Here is a 21,733-nt window from a genome sequence, read left to right as displayed (position 1 = left end):
TATGTGGATAGGATCATATCACCAGGGGTAAAGGTTTCAAAATTACAGTAAAATTTCACATCAACAAACAGCATTATGTAATTTTTACCGGTAAAGAATTTGAGGGCAACCCTGTTTTGTCATTGGATTCAGGCAACATAGGACATGCTAATATCAGGAGTTACAGTTTAATAAATCAAGAGCCCTACATTCCAAATTCTGTGGATAAATTTATGGTGGAGTGTTTTTGTACAAAAAAGTTGAAAATAAGTAAAAATGGTAAAAGTGAGGGAAAGGTTGAGGATCCTAAAGATAATGTCAGTAAAGAGAATGATACAGAGCCGTAAGTTGTAAAACACACACACACACACACACAACCTTCCTATGTATATACACTTACCCCCACAGGTACCCTGTAACACTCCACAGACAGGACAGAAATGGATTTCCCATCAATTACAAAGCTGGTTATATAGATTTCATATAATGATGTAGTATTTGAGGAAAACACAAGGCTTAAATATTGTGGTTTAAAACAAAATCTAGATGAAAATACATTAAAACCAACAGTAAGGCACAGAAGTAAATCTGAGATAGTGAACAGTGTAGATTTTAGTAAGTAAATGCAGTGTCAAAGCTTATAAGCACATATAGAAACCAAAATGAGATAAATCACGGGGTGCTGAGGAGAGGCCACTGGCAGAGAGTGGAAGGAGAGCAAGCTGACTTCAAGTATTTATTAGAAAATACATTCTTTGGAAAACAAATAGGTGGTTACGAAGTGCTTAAAACTTTTATCCTCTTAAACAGAAATACTCTCTCACCATCTTGCTTACATGATTAATTTACCTAGCAAATCCTTTACTCGTGTAGGGAACAGGGGTAAAAACTGCAGCCAGATCTTGCGTGACTGCAGACAGTGGCATCTGAAGTCAAGGACCGTGGCACTGTGCTGCGCGTGGGCAGGTGCTGGCAATTACATGCTGGGAAGAAGAGCCGGCCTTCTTAGGCCTGTAGCTGGATTCCTCTCTGCCACTTGAGGTGGCAGCACTCACACTGTAGCCAAGAGAATAATTTTTTTTGCGAGCACTCTGCTATAGGTGGTGTATTTTGAATAGAGCTTATAAACAGTTTTGAGAGTAAAGAGCAATGAATCATTCTTTTGACATTTTGAAGGCACATCTCGCTCTGAAGTCCAGAGTTCAGAGAGCTGACCCGCATATTTACCAGGGGTGACACCAACTTCAGAATTGAACAACCCGTTTTAAAGCCGTATTTTCTGTTTCCTTTCGCCCTTCCTCTGCCTCCTTGTGGCTGCCTATCTATCTGCATCTCTCTCCTCACTGGATCCTTGGTCCACTGCTTTTTCCACTTCATTTTAAAAAGTATCCTCTGTTCTTAGGTTTGAAATCTGGCAAATTAAGTCCTGGTATATTTCTCTCTTATCTTAGAACAGCCCTACTGAGTTGACTTTTACATTTATGGGTGACCTCAAACTGATTTTCTTTTTCCCATTGAGTCAGGGGTCCTTAATTAGAAAGAAAGAAAGAAAAACTAGTTTCCTGGCCCCTGATGAAGAGAGAAGATGAACCTGTGTTATCACAGCCCAGCTCAAAAGGCTTGTCTGGAGACTGGGGGAAATGAGCGGGGAAGGGCCTTGTGTGCTGTAGGAGCGACCTTATAAACAAGCTTGGTTCATTAACCTCCCCACTGGCGTCTACGTGCCTGCACATGGGGGCGAATGACCATGAGCTTTAAGTTGGGGTTTCCTGGCTTTGTGAAGTTTGACAACTCAAATGTTCTTCAATTGTGTTTGGGATGTGGTGTATTTCCCAGTTTTTATAGTAGTCTGTTTAAAGGAATGAAGAAAGAGACATTAAATATTTATTTTAGGTGACAAGATAAATGAAAGCTGCTACTGGGAAGATATCTGGCAGTTCTGAAATCTAGGTTTGTTTGTCCACTTCCAAAACATGCCCATTGTGTGCCTTTGAATGGATGATACATTAATTAGATAAACATTTTATTATGAGGCTGATTATAATAAACATCTACTTTGAACATTTTAATTTAAAGATTCTAATCTCAAAAGGAAATTTAATTCCTTCAGAGAGTAGAATGGCATCTTTCCTAGAATGCCAGCAGACTCATTTTGGAGGATCTCTAGAAAATTCTAGACCTGCCCAGGAACAGAAGCAGTTTATCTGGCAAGTCAGTGAGCCTGTAGATGGCCAGCCCATTGTCAGCAGGGCTTTCTCATGCAGTTCTAGTTCCCAGGCTAAGCTTGAAAATCATCTGACCCAGCAGCAGAGCCAGCTGATTGCAGGACCAGCACTGTTCTGTTTCCTTGTTCCCCCCAGTCTTCACCTTCTCCAAGGTGCACTTGGGCGCCAGCCCCACTGAGTCAGGCTGCCATATCATGTGCCCATTGCTTATGAGTTCAGAGACCTCCCTGCCCAGGGCCAAGTGAGGGGACAGATCCTTCTGCTCTGAGACCAGCTGGCTGGCACTAGTGAGCTGCTGGGATCTCACTGGAGAAATCTCCACTGGGCTGAATCAGCTGAGACCTAAGCCTCTCAGCCCTGTTGAGCTGCTCCTTGTTTAACAAAGGCTTTAACCCCCAAAGTCTCACCCAGGCAGAGAATTTGCTTCTTCTCTGCCCACTTCAAAGCCAGATGCCTTACAGAATAAAGGAAGGATGGATAGAATATTACAAGTTGTGTGTGTGTGTGTGTGTGTGTGTGTGTGAGAGAGAGAGAGAGAGAGAGAGAGCACACTGGTGTGCGTTGAGATAGTCATATTATTCTAAAAGTAGATAGATAGTTGTCTGTACCTTAGGTTCAAAGAGAAAATCAATCTACTGGTCAGCTGTTCATGTTTTTACTAAGCACCCATTATAGAGGAAGCAAAAAGATAAAGTGTCCTAGGTGGACAGCCTAGGATGTCAGGGGACAAATGTATAATTCCCTGTAATATTGTGCATACTCCTTTGGACCTCCTGAAAGACATTGTGCTAGAGGAACTGTAGAAGGCCATGTGGAGAAGATGAGGCTTTGAGATGATCCTGGAGGTGTTAGGGCTTGGAGAAGAGAAGGCATAAAGCTTCTGCAGCAAGAATGAGTTTTCCAGGCATGGGGAAGTGAGGGGAGAGGGGTCTTCCATGACAGAGGGTGCATAACATTTTACAGATGAGTTGAAAATCAAATTGCTCAAAAGGTGGAGAGTAGGTTCTGGGGGGGACTTGGAAAGTTAGGCAGCATTTACTCTTAGTACGGTTGGCAAAAGGGAAAGCTATAGATGCTTAAATAGGGGTGTGGCAGGATGCGAGTAGTATTTTAGGGCAATTTGGTCTGACAGACATATGCAAGTTGACCTGTTGGGGGATGGGTTTAGAGCAGAGACAGGAAATAAGGAGCCACTGCTTCTGCTTTCCTCTCAGTGTTACTGATCCCCTACAAGTGTAAATGACAGGACTGTCCAGGAGTCATGCCTTCTGAAGTAGAGTTGTAATAATGAGACTGAGGCATCACTTCTAACTTGCGATAGGCCAAGTAAACAAGACAGTGAGGCCATTATTAAAAGTCAGTGAGAGAACCAAGATTTTGAGAGATAATATGGAGGTATTATATAGCCTAATTGTATGTGATATTGGATCAAGCAGCCAACCTGGTGTTTCTTGGACAGGGCTTTGTTTTTGTGATTCCAGCACAGAGCAAAGGGTCCTAAGAGTGTTAAGTGATTCCTCCATATTTGCCCTTTCTCTACCCACTTCCCATCAAAACCAGAGACCTTACAGAATGAAAAAAAGGACACTGAAATGACAGCCAAGTGCTGTCATTTGAGAGCTGCCTATTAGAGCATAATAAGGCACATTTCTATGACTATGATTTAATATTTCTTCCTCTCAGCACCTCCTTGTCTTCCTCCTTTCCTTGAAATGTGAGGGACAAGTAGAAAAAGCCATGGAAGGCAAACCTGGTATCTGAGGGTACCTGAGGTAATAGGCAGGGCCTGCCTCAGAGAAGCATCTAGAAGAGTGAAGGTTTAAGCACAGGCGGGCTCTGCCTGCCTGGACTCCTTCTCACATGCTGGTTGACACAGAGACAAAGGTGGCTCTATCTGGGGCCACATAATTTTCATGTTTCATTTATACTGCTTTCTACTAGAATGAGCTTGACATAGCAACTGGAGGCCCCACTTTTCATTCTTGCTGTGTCTCTGGACACCTGTGTAGGCATCAGGCAGATCATCTGCCCGTCCTGGATCTCTACTCCCTCGTCTGCAAAAACTTGGGGGTGAGCCCCTTCCAATGGTTCTTGGAGAACAGGCATATGTGTGTACCAGGGGTAGTGGGGAAAGGGAGTCCTCAGAATTGGTGCTTTTCTCTCCTCCCAAGCATGGCTTCAGGAAAGGCAGGAACAACAGGGGTTTGGATAAACCTGTGATTGCAGATTGAGCACAGTGTTGTTTTGCTTGGATACATGGTGTGATGAGAAAGTCTGGATTGTGTTCATCTGCACATGTGTGTGTGTGCGCACATGTGTGTGTGTGATTTGCCTTCTGGGGTTAGCTCCTTGAGCCCCTGCCCATATGCTGTGCTAAGTTAATATGGTTAATAATTATGGTTTATAATTATTAATAAGTAAGTAATCTTTCTTCTTTACATGCTACCTTTTTAAAAACTCAGAATCACAGAACTGATTGGTTACCACCCTGAGGAACTGCTCGGCCGCTCAGCCTATGAATTCTACCATGCGCTAGACTCCGAGAACATGACCAAGAGTCACCAGAACTGTGAGTTCCAGGAGTGCCCGCTGTGGCTTCCTTGTGGTATCTGGCCTTGTGGGGTGTGATGGGTGAGACAGAAGACCAGGTCACTTCCTGCACAGAGCTGCTGTCTTGTGTGGCAGACAAGACTTATGCCCTCAACATGGTTAGGAAACCAAGGCTGCCACCAGCCTATAGACTCCTTTGTGCAAATCAGAAAAGGATACCTCCTCCAGGGAGACACACCTGTACCAAGGTACACAGCTAGCTGAGAGAGTGGAGGTGGGCTGAATATCAGTCCCCCACACCACCTCCACCTGTATGCAGTCAGTGGTTTGCACACCCTGTGGAACAGCACTGCAGACAGTAACATGATTCAACATATCACCTACTTGGGTGCATGCTACAGATTCAAGTACATACGTTCACAGAAGAGGAGGGCAGGGGGAGCTGAGGAAAGGAAGGGGGTTGGATCTTGAAGGATTGGGGAGGCTCAGGCTGAACACAGGGGAAAGTATTATGGTCCAACTTAATACATGTGTTGAGGTAGGCCACCTCAGAGAGCTTGCTTGCTGGATCAAGGAAGCTTTAGAAAAGGCTGCCCAGGGAACCCAGGGATGGCGTATGGAAACTCTGCTTTGCAGTTTGAAGGAAGCTGGAGTTATGCAAGGATTCCAGAAGAGGGCTGCCCTATAAAACATTTCTGCAGTGGAAGTGTTCTTGCAATATGGCTAGAGAAACCAAGGAACTGAATTTTATACAATTTAGTCTTAATTTAAATGTAAATATTCACACTTGGCTTGTGGCTACCACATTGGACAGAGCAGTTCTAGGGTGTTTACTTGGCCATGTTCACCAATTCAGGCTTCTTACTGGCAGGTAATCCAGGACCATTCCCTTGAATCCATGAAACTCATTAACATGCAAGGACTCTGGGCCTATAACCCTGTACATGGCCCACTGGGAGCAATATAAATTAGGAGAATTGATCCCTGCCCTTAAAGAGCACTATAGGCTCCTTGGGAACAAGTGGCTCATATCTTTAACCTGAGTACCTGCCATAGCATCTGGTACAGAACAGGCACTACATGGATAATAAACGCATGGGCAAAACTATATTTGGAAAAGAATGCTTCAAAACAAGTGCCCACAGTGGTGCAGACAGTGGTACCTCGAGGATTATGGAAGGATTAAAAATGGGTAAAGTAAGTCTAAGAAAATTCCCAGTGGCCCTGCCGGCAATGGAGAAAATGAAAGTGCAGCTGTTTGTCCATGGTTCGTAAATCCATCCATCTACCCTAAAGCTAGGACAGCCAAGTTCAGAGCAGCCAACAGAGCCACAACGCATGGGCTGTCTGTGAAGGTGCTTAACACACTCTTAAGGAGTGAGATCTTTTCTTTCTAATTGGTTCCTCTATTTCTTCCTCATGGCTTTTGGGTTTGATTTGACAGTACAACAGGGCCCATTATATCTTAGAAACGTTTCTCACTGTGCTCTCTGACAAAAAACAAACACAAAGCAACCTAGATTCAGCCCTATTCAGGGACCCAGAGATGCGGTAGGGTTAGAGGTACTCTTGTATGCCTGTGAATGTGACCTCACCTTAGCCTGCCCCAGCTTTGAAATTGTAACATCTGGTTTCAGCCTTTTCTTTGGGATTCCTTCATGCTTCCTGATCCCTGAGGGGTTCCTGTTTTCAAAGGCAGGTGACAATCACCCAGGCACTGGGACTCAGGGGCCCAGGCTCTGGCCCAGCAGATCCACTTATTCCCCAGGGCCTGGCTTTCTGGACCTTCCTAACTTTACATGTAAAACTGGGGAAAAGTCTAGCCTTCCTTCCAAGCTAAGGGTGAAGCCGAAGCAAGGGACGAATGTAAGAAGTTTCTGGGAATTCTTGGAGGACAGTATTGTCTTTTATCTTCTGGGATGGGAAAGCAGAAGCAGCTACTGTCAAAGGAAAGAAAAATTGTGACTTCTCACTAGGCATATAAAAAGGATTTTCCCTCTTCTTAGAACATCTTCAATCCATAAAAAGGGCTGGGATAAAAATGGTTCATGTTTTCTGCTGACTCTTGGGAAAATAAGGTGCTTTTTACTGAATCCATGTATTTAGACATTAGGCACACTGAAAGATAATTCACAGCGCAAATAGAAATCACAGGCTCTCTCTCCCTCTGATGGAGCCAAGTAAAGCTGCCCTGAGCTCAGAAACCCGTAGCTAGCAAAGGAGCAAGTCCACCGTTAGCAAAGGGAAATCTGCATGGGTTGGAAATTGGGTTAATGACAGTTATGACAGGAGCCTGCCCCTCACCCCGACCCCTATCTCTCATTTGTCCTTGAGTTTTTGGAAATAAACTTGCACTACAGACTCACACACATGCCATAGAATAACCAGAGGCTCAGATTTGAGATGGGTCCAGATTCACATGACAGGGTCCCAGATTTACACACGTGTATGTCTTAGCCTGTAAACATTTACCATTGAAATGCCTGTTGAAGCTCAACCAGATTTAGATCATTGAAAGCCAAAATTTCCAAATGGATTAATAATTTATACATTGTTACTCTGAGGGTGAGGTTAGGGGTCATTTTCTCTTTGTTATATGAGGATATTATGTGCTCTTAGGCTTTTTATGGCCTTTAATCTTATTTTCCTATCTATTAAGTAGCAGGCCCTTCACCAAGGCTGGCATTAATGAGCAGATGATTAGAAAGCTGGCATTAATTATATTCTGTTGACAGAGCAGGCCCTTGCCTGCAATTGTTAGAAACGCAGTTAAAACCTTTGCTTGCTGTACTACTTGATCAAAAGGAATAAGAACGCTGAATGTGGTTTGCATTAAGGACCGTCTAAATAAGTTAAATACAGGCACTTGAAATTGCGCAAGAATTGTTTTCCTGCAGCAGAGGAGCCTCAGTGGCACAGATAAAGGGTGAGCAGAGAGGATAAAACTTATTTCCTTTGTTGAGTCCATGATGGTTTAGGACAGTGGCAACAGAAAATTTGGTCTTCCCAGTGATTTGTGGACCAAGGTAATAGACCATTGTACTAGAAGCCACAAGACCTGCTGTGTAGCTCAGACTCTGTCACTATTGTCTTGTATGAGGTGAAGCAAATCATAATCCTCTGACCTTAGTTTCCTCATGTTAAAAGAAAATATTTATCCTCCCTGTGGCACAGGATTATACAACCACTTTGGAAATAATTTGGCAGCTTCTTACATGTAACCCAGCAACTGCACCCACAAAAAAAATGAAAATATGTCTGTACAAAGATCTATACACAAATGTTTATAGCAACTTTATCCATAATAACCAAAAAGTGAAAACAACTCAAACATCTGTCAACAGGCAGATGGATAAACAAATTATGGTATATCCATGCAATGGAAGACTACTCATTGATGAAAAGAAAAGAACCACAAATGCCAGCAACACCAGTATGAATCTCAAAACATGCTGAGTGTAAAGAAGCCAGACACAAGAATAGATACTCCTATACAATTCCATTTGCATGGAAATCTAGAAAAGTCAATTCCAATACATAGTGGCAAAAAGCAGAAGAGTGGCTGCCTGATACTGCCTAGAGGCATAAAAAATAGGGTGGTGGGGGCAGTGATGGAAAAGTTCTATGCCACTACTGTACCTTTGTCAAAACTCGTTGAACTGTATACTTCAAATGGGTGTGTGTTTCATTGAAGGTAAATTTGACCCCAATAACATTTATTAAGAGCAAACAGAAAAAGCTTACACTAGGAATCTTTAATTTGAACTATAATTCTGTCTACTGTTTCCACTGAAGTGGCCTTTCAGCAAATCACTCAGTAGTTTTAAGCCTCAGTTTCTTCAGCTGTAAAGTGGGAATAGTAATAGGCACCCCATGGTGTTGCTTATGAAAGGCAGTGATGTTGACCTAATCCTTAGCAAGTGCCCTATATGCCAGGCACTGTTCTAAGTGCTTTGCAGAAACGAATTCATCTTATCAGATAGTTTTGAACACTGCAAAGCACTATACAAATGTAAGTTACAGGAATTATTGCACCTTGCAGGTGCCTGTTAAATTTTTGAAGAGGAAAGCAAAACGTAAGTGTAAAGGATTACAAAACTGCACAAGTATGAAGCGAGCCATGTTCCTCAGCTGTACAGGGCTGATGAGTGGGGAGGTGGCCTGTAAGCCTACCAGGAGAACTGGGAGACTCTGTGTTTTACAGAGAACCTAGATATCATCTCAAGTGACCCCTCATGATACTATCGACAAATATGTAACAAACTGTCATGACAGGGCATGGGCACAATACGTATTAGTAGTTCTGGGAAAAGAGGTGGCTTTTCCTATATAAAATGTGTTAGTGACAGTTGGTCAACACTTATGTGTTGTACCTGAATGTACCTGATAAGCCATTCAGGTACATTCGATCCTTAGTACAAACAGCAGTGGTATACTGGGTAGCTAACGATAACAATTATTAACATTACTATTATTATCAATATCCTGTTTTGCAGAGGAGGAAGCCAAAACCAAGAAGGATTGTTCCTTTCCCAAGATCCCCAAGATTCCTGATCCTTCCCCCATGCCCTTTCCTAATTCTCTGTGATTTGGGAGCTTCTGGGCTAGAATTCTGAAAATTCCTAAGGAATGGGCAGTTCAGAAAACTACCAAAAATTCTAACATTAGTAGACTGAAATGTAAAGAGATGTATTGATTCCTTTTGAATGGGAGTAGATGGAGCATTCTGGACTAGGGAAGGAGGACAGTCTGTGTGATGTGAAACCCCTCCCCAGTGTAGATAATAAAAGGACTTTTTGAGTGAACATTTAGTAGAACAATCTAGAAGTGGAAAACCTCATAAGCAGGAAGCCTAGCTGGGCAGTTGGGAGAAGCAGGAGTGTAAGAGATTGATTCCAGCTCATGAAGAGACTGTGTGTGGGCTGCTGGGTCTCCGCCTTTTCTCAACCCCAGCCGAGAAAGGGTGGGGTGGTTTGCATCTGCCTTTGCTGTGAATCACAAACCTTCAATGGCCCAAAAGGTGGCAGGCCTATGACCAGGAAAAATCAAGGATATCAGTTTTTTAAATGCTTGTATTCATAAGCAAGGTATTGGTGGTAGGTCAGCCGTCAAAAAAACTGCCCTGAGATCAGGCTTTCTCCAGGCTGCTTAGAAGTCCCCCCACCGGAGTGTTTGACAGGGGATACCCCCCTTACCCAGTGTGGAGGGGCTTCTTCCCATTGAAGCCCGTGAAGAAAGTAAGGCAGGTTCTGGCCTTGGTTCTGCTTATTGCTGAGCTGGTCTGTGAGCCTGACTTGTCCAGGCATTGGTGATGGGCCACTGCATAGTGAGTGGTCCCTCCCTTAGTAGACAGCCTTGTGGCAAGTCATTTCACCTCTCTTCACCTTTTCCTATATTTAAAATGAAGAGTTGGCTGAAATGATCCCGAAGCTCCCTTCCAGGTCACTCTCCCTGGTCCTCACTGCCCTGGTGCCCTGTTCTATTTGTTCCCCTGCAGATTAGACTGCCCTCCCATGGGATCTCCTGAGCCCGTAGGGCACACCCCTGTCCCACCTCCCTAAGCTCAGCTGTGTTTCTCCTCCCCTAGTGTGCACTAAGGGTCAGGTGGTAAGTGGCCAGTACCGGATGCTCGCAAAGCATGGGGGCTACGTGTGGCTGGAGACCCAAGGGACGGTCATCTACAACCCTCGCAACCTGCAGCCCCAGTGCATCATGTGTGTCAACTATGTCCTGAGGTGAGCCTGTGAGGGCTGGCGGGCCTTGGTGCAGGGTATGTGGGGGTGCCCGGGCTTCCCAGACTGAGGATGACAGGCCTAGGAGATGCCAAGCCTCTCAGCACCCTGGGCATCACATCAGGGAGCTTTTGCAGGGCTAACCCTTGTAACTGAGAAGGCTTCCTGTGTGTGTCTTGGGAACAGTGGGATACTGGGTTGGGATTTTTTTTCCTGCCCTTTCCCTGTCATCTGTCATTTATGGCATGTATCTGACCCAGATGGGGAGGCAGATAGCACACAGTAGTCATTACTTTCTGAATGGGAAAAAAGGAAAGAGAATTATTCATGCTTTAGAGGGAAAAAAGGTGTTACGCCTTCACTCTACAGTACCTGGAAAGAGAGCTAGAGGAAGTCATTTCTAGTTATTTCTAGAAACAAAAACAAAAGCATTCTGGCCTCATATGTACCACCCCACTCAAGTGCAATAATATTTTAATAAAACAGCATCAGAAACAGATATACATTCAGAGGATAACCCTGTTGTCACTACCCCCACAGCTCACACACTTCTATTGTGTGGTTCTTTATAAGATGCCAATGCCTGGGGGTCCTACCAATTTTTTGCCTGAGAGCTTAGCTGTCAGGGTTTTCATGCATCTAGGGGAACGAAATTTTTCTAGAAAATGTGGAAGGTCTGAATGGCCCTCTTCTCCCGTTAGTGAGATTGAGAAGAATGACGTGGTATTCTCCATGGACCAGACGGAATCCCTGTTCAAGCCCCACCTGATAGCCATGAACAGCATCTTTGACAGCAGTGGCAAGGGAGCTGTGTCTGAGAAGAGTAACTTCCTGTTCACCAAGCTAAAGGAGGAGCCCGAGGAGCTGGCCCAGCTGGCCCCCACGCCAGGAGACGCCATCATCTCTCTGGATTTTGGTGGGTGCTTCTTAGCTAAGCCAGGCCCCTGGAACCCTGTTGGGGCTGGGAAGAGTTCTAACCATAAAAGGCCTCCCTGGCTACAGCTTTGTCTTAACCAGAGCTACCCCAGCCCTTTCCCCAAGTCTTGTTAATCACCTGTTAGAAACCAGGCTCTGCTCGGCATAAAAGAACAGCAGCTGCTCCTGCCCCTGTTAAGACCATCCCATGTCCGACCTCACACAGCACTGCAGGAGGAGGGGTTAAGAGAGGACAACCCCCCGAGGAGTCGATTCTCCACCACGGGTGCTGAGAGTCTGAGATGAGAGTGAGGGGAGGGGTGAGGGAGGTGCTCTGAGGCAACTTGGACATTGTCACAGAGATGGGGCAGATTCCAACCAGGGTCTGGAAGGACAGATGCTTGTTTAGGCAGAGGGCTAAGTTGGAATCATGTTGGGACAGATAATTCCAAAAACACAGAGAACATATTGACGCCTGGGATTAAGCCCTCAAACCCATGACTTCTTTAAAGTGTCTGCCTGTCCATAGAGATGTAAGTTACTGGGGACCCCGGAAGGGTTTTTAGCCCTTGGCTGTGCCCATCCTGGAAACACCCTTGAAGCCCCATCCTCCCCAGTTAGCCACCCACTGCCACCCTCTCCTGGCCTTGCTGTGGCTGCCGGAAGAGTAGACCTCTCCCTGGACTGCGTCAGCCCCTTTAGATGTGTTCTCCAGCTCTCCAGCAGTTACGTGAGGGTTGCTCCTCACGGAAGAGTGGCTCCTAACATATTTAGTCTGTGAAAATTCAATGTTCCAGGAGACTGTTCCCTTTAAAGAGTCTCTACATTGACTCAGAGCCTGAGTCAAAGGCCTATGTGTCCCAGCTAACCCCAGGGAGCAGCGGGCCTAGCCCCAGGGATGCCTTCCAGACCCTCTTAAGGCCTTCTCTGCTGTGTCTGGGCTTCCTCTGCCTTGGGGTCAGCCTGATGGTTGTGGGTGTTCACCTCCCAGGCCCTTGTCTCCACAGGGAATCAGAACTTTGAGGAGTCCTCAACCTATGGCAAGGCCATCTTGCCCCCAAGCCAGCCATGGGCCACAGAACTGAGGAGCACCCAGAGCGAGGCTGGGAGCCTGCCTGCCTTCACCGTGCCCCAGGCAGCCGCCACGGGCAGCACCACCCCCAGTGCCACAAGCAGCAGCAGCTGCTCCACGGTGAGCAGTCCTCTTATGGTGAGGACACAGAGAGGGCTCCTTATGTATGATTGCTGCCAGATCGCTGAAGGGACATTTGGGACAGGTACTGTCCTCCTTCTCAGGTTATCACAGAGCCTCCTAGAGTGGCTGTGACACTTAACCTACCAGGTGTCAGAGCTATTTTTTGCTTTTAGTGTTCATCCCCCAATCCCAATGAAATAAGCTCCTTGAAGGACTTTAAGCCCCTAGCTCAGTCCCTGTGCAGGGCAGTAACATCCCCTATGTGGCATACAGCTGCACAGTTTGCACAGCCCTGCTGGCTATAGTCTGTATCCTGTTTGCTCCTCAAGACAGGACAACCTATGAAGCAAAACTAGCCTCATTTTATGAGAGAGGTTGATGAATTGACCTAATTCATACAGCTCGTTAATTAGTGGCTTCTCTACAAATAGTTGTGTGGTGGAATGGAATTGAGCCTTTGGGTCCAGCAATGTGTTTCTTCTTCCATGCTGGACTTCTAGGGAGACCAATGCCATATCTTTGACTCTGTCCTCTTCCTTCCTGCCCCCCAGCCCAACAGCCCTGAAGACTATTACACCTCTCTGGATAACGACCTGAAAATTGAAGTGATTGAGAAGCTCTTTGCCATGGACACAGAGGCCAAGGACCAATGCAGCACCCAGGTAGGTGGCTGTGGAGATCAGGCTAGGGTGTGTGCCCGCCATCTGGTAGACAACAGAGGCTCTCATCAGTTCTTGTAGCCTCATCCCTTTGTTGCAGAGAGCAGTGGGAATGCTTGGCCAAGGCGCAGATCCCCTAACCAGGTGGGGGTGCTGGGTATTGGAGCCTGTGGTCACCCACTCCTCCACTGGTAACTCATAGCATATGTATCTTCTACTTAGATAACTTTCTTAGCGCACATGAAAACCAAAACAATACCACTGCACCTTTCTTTAAAAAGGCCCTACCTTCAACAAGCATAGCCAAATGTATAAAACATATGTAAACATAGGGGACAATGAATCCCTCTACAAACACATTCATCTTGTGATTTTAAAAAATAATCACTGTATATGCAATGCACTTAAAAATAACATCTGTTTGACAATTTTTCATTTACATAAACCTTTTCAGGAACATATTTGTTACATAGGCCAATGTTCTTGTAAAAACTATGTAAACAAGGATAAGGTAGAGGGAGAGGTACATGCTTTACAGAACCCAAGGGAAAATAATTAATCCCCCATTTATCTTAGTCTGGGTTCAACCAGATTTCTGCCTTGCTACTCAGTTTGTATCTTTATCCTACTTGGCACAAATCCCAGCTACTCTACAAAACGTTCCCTATTTCAGCTTTTCTGTCACCCTCTCCCTCCCTCCCTCCCTCCCTCCTCAGAACTACTGTAGTATTTATCATGTAGGACTTAATCATGACTATCTGCTTCTGCTCCTTAAGCATTTCTTAGCATTGCAGTCATTAGTCAGCTGACACCTAGTGAGGGTGGTCAGTCTCTGAAGTTAGAAACTGTTTTCCACATCTGCTTGTGAGTGTTCCCTGCAGCATCCATCGTGATACTGCCAACCTAAGGGATGATCTCTGAGTATATGTTGATTGGAACCAAACTCCTTCTATCCCTGGGGTCTGGCTGTTACTCTGCAAGAGTCCACAGATGGACCTGGGTACTCACTGCTTGCTTAGGCCTGTGCCAACATAGAGAGAAGAGGGCAAGCTTTCCTCAGCTCCCCAGAAGCCACAGTGTGCAGCACAGGCCTAAGCATTGTAGGACAAGGGCAACCTCCACAGGCTGGAGTGGGCAGGGCTGGCTCTTTGGAAGAGGGGCTGCCTCGAGAGAAGGTGGGCTCTGGACAGGTGAGACGGAGAGAGGAGAACATTTCAGTTTGGGTTGGGGAGGTGGCATTGATGTGCAGGGTAAAGAGGGGATAAACGTGGGAAAAGGCTGGTACATGATAGAGGGTGGTGTACATGCCATAGCCAAGTCTGAGGTTTTCCTGATAGGCCATAGGGAGCCAGTGGCGGTGTTTGAGCAGCACTGTGAAACTGCTTGAGATGATGGTTCTGCAGGAGCCAAGATGGAATAGTGTTCGTGAGGTCGCACCAACCGCCTTGCCTCTTTGCCTGTGCTGTCTCCCCTCAGACGGATTTCAATGAGCTGGACTTGGAGACACTGGCACCCTACATCCCTATGGACGGGGAAGACTTCCAGCTAAGCCCCATCTGCCCGGAGGAGCGGCTTTTGCCAGAGAACCCACAGTCCACCCCCCAGAACTGCTTCAGTGCCATGACAAACATCTTCCAGCCACTGGCCCCTGTAGCCTCGCACAGTCCCTTCCTCCTGGACAAGTTTCAGCAGCAGCTGGAGAGCAAGAAGACAGAGCCCGAGCACCGGCCCATGTCCTCCATCTTCTTTGATGCAGGAAGCAAAGCATCCCTGCCACCATGCTGTGGCCAGGCCAGCACCCCTCTCTCTTCCATGGGGGGCAGATCCAACACCCAGTGGCCCCCAGATCCACCATTACATTTTGGGCCCATGAAGTGGGCTGTTGGTGATCAGCACACAGAGTTCTTGGGAGCAGCGACGTTGGGGCCCCCTGTCTCCCCGCCCCATGTCTCCACATTCAAGACAAGGTAAGTGGCAGACACTCAGCTGCACCAGCAAGGCTGTGCTAGGCAAGGTGGAGCAGAGAGACACCCACTAGTTAAGAGAGCTGGACCCCCAGGGAGGCCCCTGCCCCTCTCCACAGCCATCCACCTGATACCCCATTTAGCCCTTCTCTGAGCTCAGACTTTGGGGAATCACCTCAAGCCATGTGAGGCCTAGAGCAGGACAGGTTTTTATTAGGGCTGGAGGGGATCAAGGGGAGACTGAGGACAGGACAAGGAGAGAAGTGGCTTTCTGAGAGCCCTGTACCTCAGTGTTGCCCCTACAACCACCAACAGGGTGCCCTTCTTATCTGGGTTCATCATCTCACAGAAAATGTGAGTGACAGTTTTCTCAATGCTGTCCTGAAACCCTGGTTGAAGAAAGCAAAAAGATACCCATGCCGCCCCCAGGTCCCCACGACCACAGCCTGTCTGAGCTGTGCCCAGGCTCCAGAAGTGCCTTCCCATCTCTCCAGCATGCTCATTTCACCAGCTGAGAGCTCAGTGGGCTAAGCCACAGTTGTTGGTACATGACTTGCCACTCCCAGGGGCCACTGCTACTTGCCCTTTATAGAGCAGCCTAACTAGTTTTCAGTGGGAGCAAAAGGCAGGGGAGAGACAGGGGCAAAAGAAACCCTCCTAAGGACTGACACTGCCCAGCCAGGCAGCCACCCCCCAGACCAGGAGGCTTGAGCCCTTCAGCATCCTACAGCTGAGGAAGGAGGCAGCACTGCCTCTGAGACTCTGCCTTTTGGGTCTTTGAGTCAGTGCAGGCATAAGCACTGAGCCTGGAAGAGCCCTAGCATGAGAAGGCACTGGGTGGCATGAGACTCCAGACTCCCTCACAGCCTGCTCTCTTGGGCTTGGCAGGTCTGCAAAGGGTTTCGGGGCTCGAGGCCCAGATATGCTGAGCCCAGCCATGGTAGCCCTCTCCAACAAGCTGAAGCTGAAGCGACAGCTGGAATATGAAGAGCAAGCCTTTCAGGACCTGAGTGGGGTAAGCTATCCTGACTGGCCACAGGGGTTTCTCCATAGCCCTTAGGGAACCCCAGGGCTACTGAGAGGGATGGGGATGTGGCCCTTCCAAGCCCATAAGTGCCACCCTTCTTCCAGGCGGAGCTGTTCTATGCCCACACAACCCACCGAGTCTAGGGACCTGGTTCTCTAGTCCTCTCCCCTCTCTATCTGCCCTTTTTACTCCCAGGGGGACCCACCCGGTGGCAACACTTCACATTTGATGTGGAAACGGATGAAGAACCTCAGGGGCGGGAGCTGCCCTTTGATGCCGGACAAGCCACTGAGTGCAAATGTCCCCAATGGTGAGCAGTGGCCACAGGCCTGGGCTTCCCCGGGGGTTCTAGTGGAAAAACCAGGGCTTGGGAGCCCCTCCTTCTACTCACTCACCACCAGCCATACCTGCCTCTCTGAGCCTTGTTAGGATGGGGCCATGCCCTCTGTCCCCCTCCAGTCCCACACACCCAACTTTCCCATTTCTACTTTGGCTTACACGACTCCATCAGAGGGTCCTGAGGGCTGGCTGTAGTTGTGGTGACTCTGAGCAGTTTATAAAGGAAAGCGGATGCTGGGGGGTTCCTGGCCTCTCCCCATCTCAGGCCAGCACTACCGTCACTCTCTTGACTTTGGTCTTTCAGATAAGTTCATCCAAAACCCCATGAGGGGCCTGGGCCAGCCCCTGAGACACCTGCCGCCACCACAGCCCCCATCTGCCATCAGCCCTGGGGAGAACAGCAAGAGCAGGTTCCCCCCACAGTGCTATGCCACCCAGTACCAGGACTACAGCCTGTCATCAGCTCACAAGGTGTCAGGTGGGTATGCCCAGGAACTGATGCCAGGGGAAGCCCACCTCTGCTTTTTTCCAGTATCTGCACAGTGCCAGGCACAGGGCTCAGGCCCCCCTTGCATTTAGGGAACATCCTCACAAGTTCCTTGTGACATCAGTGACCAGGACCCCCAGGGGTTGGGTCTGAGACAAAGTTAAAAAACTCAAAACACCAAATGCAAACTCAGGCTAGAAGACTGAAGGAAAGAATCCTGACCACAGAGGGCTGAACACTGGGTTGGCCACCCCTAGAACACTGTACCGGTGTTGACCAGCAGGGGCACTTTCAGATGAAAGAGTGGGCCGCCAGAGTGGTGAGGGCCTGTAGAAGAAGCGATGGTTCAGAGTGAAAGTCGGGAAGGAGTTTTGCCAGAGGCAGAGGATCTCCGCTGTATGCAAGGATGAGCTTGCTGCATGGAGGAGGGAGCATTCCTTCTGAGGAGTATCACAGTAGGGGGTTGGAAGGCCATCTGTCCCTGGGGCTTTAGAGGGAACCCTCCCATGATCAGGTGACATCCAGGGCTCTTTTTTTTTTTTTTTTTTGAGACGGAGTTTCGCTCTTGTTACCCAGGCTGGAGTGCAATGGCGCAATCTCGGCTCACCGCAACCTCCGCCTCCTGGGCTCAGGCAATTCTCCTGCCTCAGCCTCCCGAGTAGCTGGGATTACAGGCACGCGCCACCATGCCCAGCTAATTTTTTGTATTTTTAGTAGAGACGGGGTTTCACCATGTTGACCTGGATGGTCTCAGTCTCTTGACCTTGTGATCCACCCGTCTCGGTCTCCCAAAGTGCTGGGATTACAGGCGTGAGCCACCGCGCCCGGCCCATCCAGGGCTCTTTCTACCCTGAGAATCCCAGAGCCTCATGCTTTCCTCAGTTCTTCATGTGGATGTGTTTTTTAAAGCCCCTTGGACACACTGGGATGTCATTCTGATTTCAGGCAGGTGCTGAGCACATGCCAAAAATGGCTGCAGGGAGAGCAGCCTGGAAAGCTCTGGTAGGCCCACCCCACTGGACTTGATTCAACTGCAGGCACCTATGCCTGCCTTCAACCCTGGACCACCTTTGATAGTATCTTGTGAAACATAGATGTCTTCATGAGGTTTCTGTTTGACATGAAAATAATTTGTAGTTTATGGAAAAACATACCAGGCCCCTGTCCTAAGAGGCAAATTCCTCAGCAATATAGTTTGGGGAAAGTTAGTTATAGTTCTGTGCTTCAGAGTCCAGGCTATAGAACCCCCAGAGAGCCCTGGCTTAAATTCTAGCCCTGCTGTTGAGGTCAGTGACTGTTATACATTTGTGTGCAGTGAGAGGTAACCAGTGTTACTCTTCCTGTTATGAAACCCACAAGTTACCTTGAATATTGAAATCAAGGGAAAATCGTATTCTTTTCAAAAGAGCTGAATCATACTAAACTCCTTCCTGACCATGAATGAGAGAGGAAGTTGGCAAGGGATGGTGAGCAGGTATCCACTAATACTGTCCACAGGAGCACAGTCAAGTGGGGGAGGCAGGCATGGACCCCAGCAAGGATCTGGGCTAGGAGGTGTAGGAGGGAATGGCCACCAGGATGAAGCTCTCTGCAGAGAGGGCCAGGAAAGGCATGTGGACACATCACACTGGAGGGCAGAATGCAGAGCTTCCAGGCTCTCTGCTGCCACCCAGGCCTTCCCTCCCTGAGACAATGCCTGTGTGAGTGCTGTGAGTGTCCTCTCTGCCACTCCTGGGTCTACATCTTGAGCAGAATAGCCCAGAGGCAAGAAGAAAGGACCGCTAAGGGTGGTGACCAGAAACTGGATTTTCAGACCTTTGAATCTTGAAGAAGGATGTGTTTGCATGTGGATGTGTTCTGCATGTTGTGTATGTGAGCAAAAGGGGTCAGGTGGTTCAGAATTCCCTCTCAGCTGCCCGTGGGCATGGGGTCAGCAACCCTGGGCTCTTCCTGAAGTCTCAGTGGGGGTTCCTTCCACCCACCTCTGCTGCAGCCTGCACCTCCCGCTTTCCTCTCTGTTGGGTCTCAGCGCCCCACCTGAGGCAATGGGTCTGGAGGCAGACACATTCCCCCAGAGCAGGCCATGGGAGAGACACCATTGAAGGAGCAGAGTGAAATTAGGGCTCCCCAATTGGTATCCCCCAGTCACAAAGGAGTAAACGCTTTTCCGAATGTTTGATTTAGGCCTTTTAAGTTATGGTAGCCACCCTTCTTTCAGGCATGGCAAGCCGTCTTCTCGGGCCCTCATTTGAGTCCTACCTGCTGCCCGAACTGACCAGATATGACTGTGAGGTGAACGTGCCCGTGCTGGGAAGCTCCACGCTCCTGCAAGGAGGGGACCTCCTCAGAGCCCTGGACCAGGCCACCTGAGCCAGGCCCTCTACCTGGGCAGCACCTCTGCTGCCGCCGTCCCACCAGCTTCACTCTCTCCATCTGTTTTTGCAACTAGGTATTTCTAACGCCAGCACACTATTTACAGATGAACTTACCTGGCAAACTTGCCCAGGTCACCAAGCAGTGGCCTTTTTCTGAGATGCTCACTTTATTATCTATATTTTTAAAGTACATAATTGTTTTACCTGTTTCGAAATGTTCTTAAACTTTGTAAGATTTTTTTCTCTCTACCTTCAATTCCTTCTAATTTATATTATCTATAGGTTTCTCTGCCTCGCTGCCCTCCTCACACACAGCTGTCCATACTAACAAGTTTGGTGCATGTCTGTTCTCCTGTAGGGAGAGCTTTGGCTTCATTTTACTAAAAAGATTCCTCATTATTGTTGTTGCCAAAGAGAAACAAAAATGATTTTGCTTTCCAAGCTTGGTTTGTGGCTTCTCCCTTGCAGAGCCCTTCTCCTTTCTTTTTTAAAACTAATCACCATATTGTAAATTTCAGGGGTTTTTTTTGGTTTAAGCTGACTCTTTGCTCTAATTTTAGAAAAAAAGACATGTGAAGGGTGAACTCCAACGTATGTGGTTATCTGTGAAAGTTGCAGTGTGGCTTTTCCTAAACTGGTGTTTCCCCCCCGCATTCAGTGGATTTTGTATTATTATTCAAAAACATAACTGAGGTTTTTATAAGAAAAAATTTATATCTGGGTTAAGTGTTTATCATATATATGGGTACTTTGTAATATCTAAAAACTTAGAAACGGAAATGGAATCCTGCTCACAAAATCACTTTAAGATCTTTTTGAAGCTGTTAATTTTATTTTTCTTGGTGTTGTGGACACTGCAGACTTACCCAGTGCTCCCACAGCCTGTATGGACACTGTGGAAGGCCTCTCTCTGTCGGCATTTTGCCATCTGTGATATGCCATAGGTGTGACAATCCGAGCAGTGGAGTCACTCAGTGGGAGCACTGCATGCTATCTCCTCACGTTCTCTATGTACTATGTATGTATGTATGTATTATTGCTGCCAAGAGGGTCTGATGGCACATTGTGGGGCCGCGGGGTGAGGAAGTGCTCTAACTCTTCTTAAGGTTTTGTTGCTAGCCCTTCAAGTGCACTGAGGTATGTGACTCGGATGGTCTTTCACACGGCACATTTGGACATTTCCAGAACTACCGTGAGATGGTTTAGATGGGAATTCATGCAAGCGAGGGGTCAGACATGGGGTAATGACTCGGTCCACGTCCTCCAAGCTCATGACCTTGGAGCCCCGTGGAGCTGGACTGAGGAGGAGGCTGCACAGAGGGAGAGCAGCTGGTCCTCACCAGCCCTGCAGCGCCCCCTCACCCAGCAGCCAGATGGCCCTGCAAGGCCTCCAGGGATGGCCACAGGCCCTGGCTGAGGTCTCTGGGTAGGGTAGTCACATGAATAGGTAGGAAGCACTGAAAATAGTATTCCCGGAGCACTTTACAACTTACTGGGTAGGAGGGATGACACCTCTGGTTTTTCAATACCAACTACATGGAACTTTTCTGTAATGGGTACAATGAAGAAGTTTCTAAAAACACACACAAAGCACATTGGGCCAACTATGTGGTAAGCCTAAGATGGACTTATTGCCAAAAAACAAAAAGTAGCTTTTCAAAATAAATTTAAGGTATATGAGCAATTCCTTAGTCATGGTGTTGCCTAAATCATATTTTAGCTGCAGAGCGTTACCCCACACAGGGTGGCAGAACTTGAAGGGTTACTGACATGTAAATGCTGGTATTTAATTTCCTGTGTGTGTCGCCCAGCATTAAGGGCATTTTACCCTTGCAGTTTTACTAAAACACTCTGAAAAAGATTCCAAGCTTCATATTAACCTTACCTGTCAACATAACAATTTCATGAACATTATTATATTGTCGAATTCCTACTGACAACATTATAATTGTATGGGAGCTTAACTTTATAAGGAAATGTATTTTGACACTGGTATCTTATTAAAGTATTCTGATCCTACCACTGCTGGTGGCTCTTATTTCTTGCGGATTTATCATGGGCTATGCCAATGTAAAGTGAAGTATGTATTAAGTAGTTTGTAGAAACTGAACATTAGCACAAATCTTTGAGACTACTGAAGTGAGCAGATAAGAAGACTGGTGAAGGAAAGACTGTTAATTTTTCACATGGACTGTCTCCATAGAGATGGGGGGCAAGGGGAGAGATGGCGCAGCAACCTCTGCTTTCACTGTCCATCCTAGAACCAGCCATTCCAGCAGCATGTAC

The 21,733-nt window shown here is 47.2% G+C and overlaps 1 protein-coding gene across 3 annotated transcripts in view; it reads left to right on the top strand.

Annotated features, from left to right (window-relative positions):
* EPAS1 (endothelial PAS domain protein 1) overlaps nucleotides 1–21,466 on the top strand; it is an 87,304-nt gene extending 65,838 nt beyond the window's left edge. For all 3 annotated transcript variants that reach the window (XM_002757798.6, XM_035272647.3, XM_078349411.1), the window contains exons 7-16: nucleotides 4,667–4,773; nucleotides 10,342–10,489; nucleotides 11,188–11,402; nucleotides 12,409–12,593; nucleotides 13,148–13,258; nucleotides 14,732–15,222; nucleotides 16,108–16,234; nucleotides 16,442–16,556; nucleotides 16,890–17,063; nucleotides 19,291–21,466. In XM_002757798.6, the coding sequence (XP_002757844.1) occupies nucleotides 4,667–4,773; nucleotides 10,342–10,489; nucleotides 11,188–11,402; nucleotides 12,409–12,593; nucleotides 13,148–13,258; nucleotides 14,732–15,222; nucleotides 16,108–16,234; nucleotides 16,442–16,556; nucleotides 16,890–17,063; nucleotides 19,291–19,442 (1,825 nt within the window). In that variant the 3' untranslated portion in view covers nucleotides 19,443–21,466. The remainder of the gene's footprint in view (nucleotides 1–4,666; nucleotides 4,774–10,341; nucleotides 10,490–11,187; nucleotides 11,403–12,408; nucleotides 12,594–13,147; nucleotides 13,259–14,731; nucleotides 15,223–16,107; nucleotides 16,235–16,441; nucleotides 16,557–16,889; nucleotides 17,064–19,290) is intronic.
* The last annotated feature ends 267 nt before the right edge of the window (nucleotides 21,467–21,733 follow it).

This window comes from Callithrix jacchus, chromosome 14 (assembly GCF_049354715.1).
Source record: "Callithrix jacchus isolate 240 chromosome 14, calJac240_pri, whole genome shotgun sequence".
Classification (NCBI taxonomy): domain Eukaryota; kingdom Metazoa; phylum Chordata; class Mammalia; order Primates; family Cebidae; genus Callithrix; species Callithrix jacchus.
Note: the sequence above shows the minus strand (reverse complement) of the source record. Positions and strands in the feature narration are given on the sequence as shown.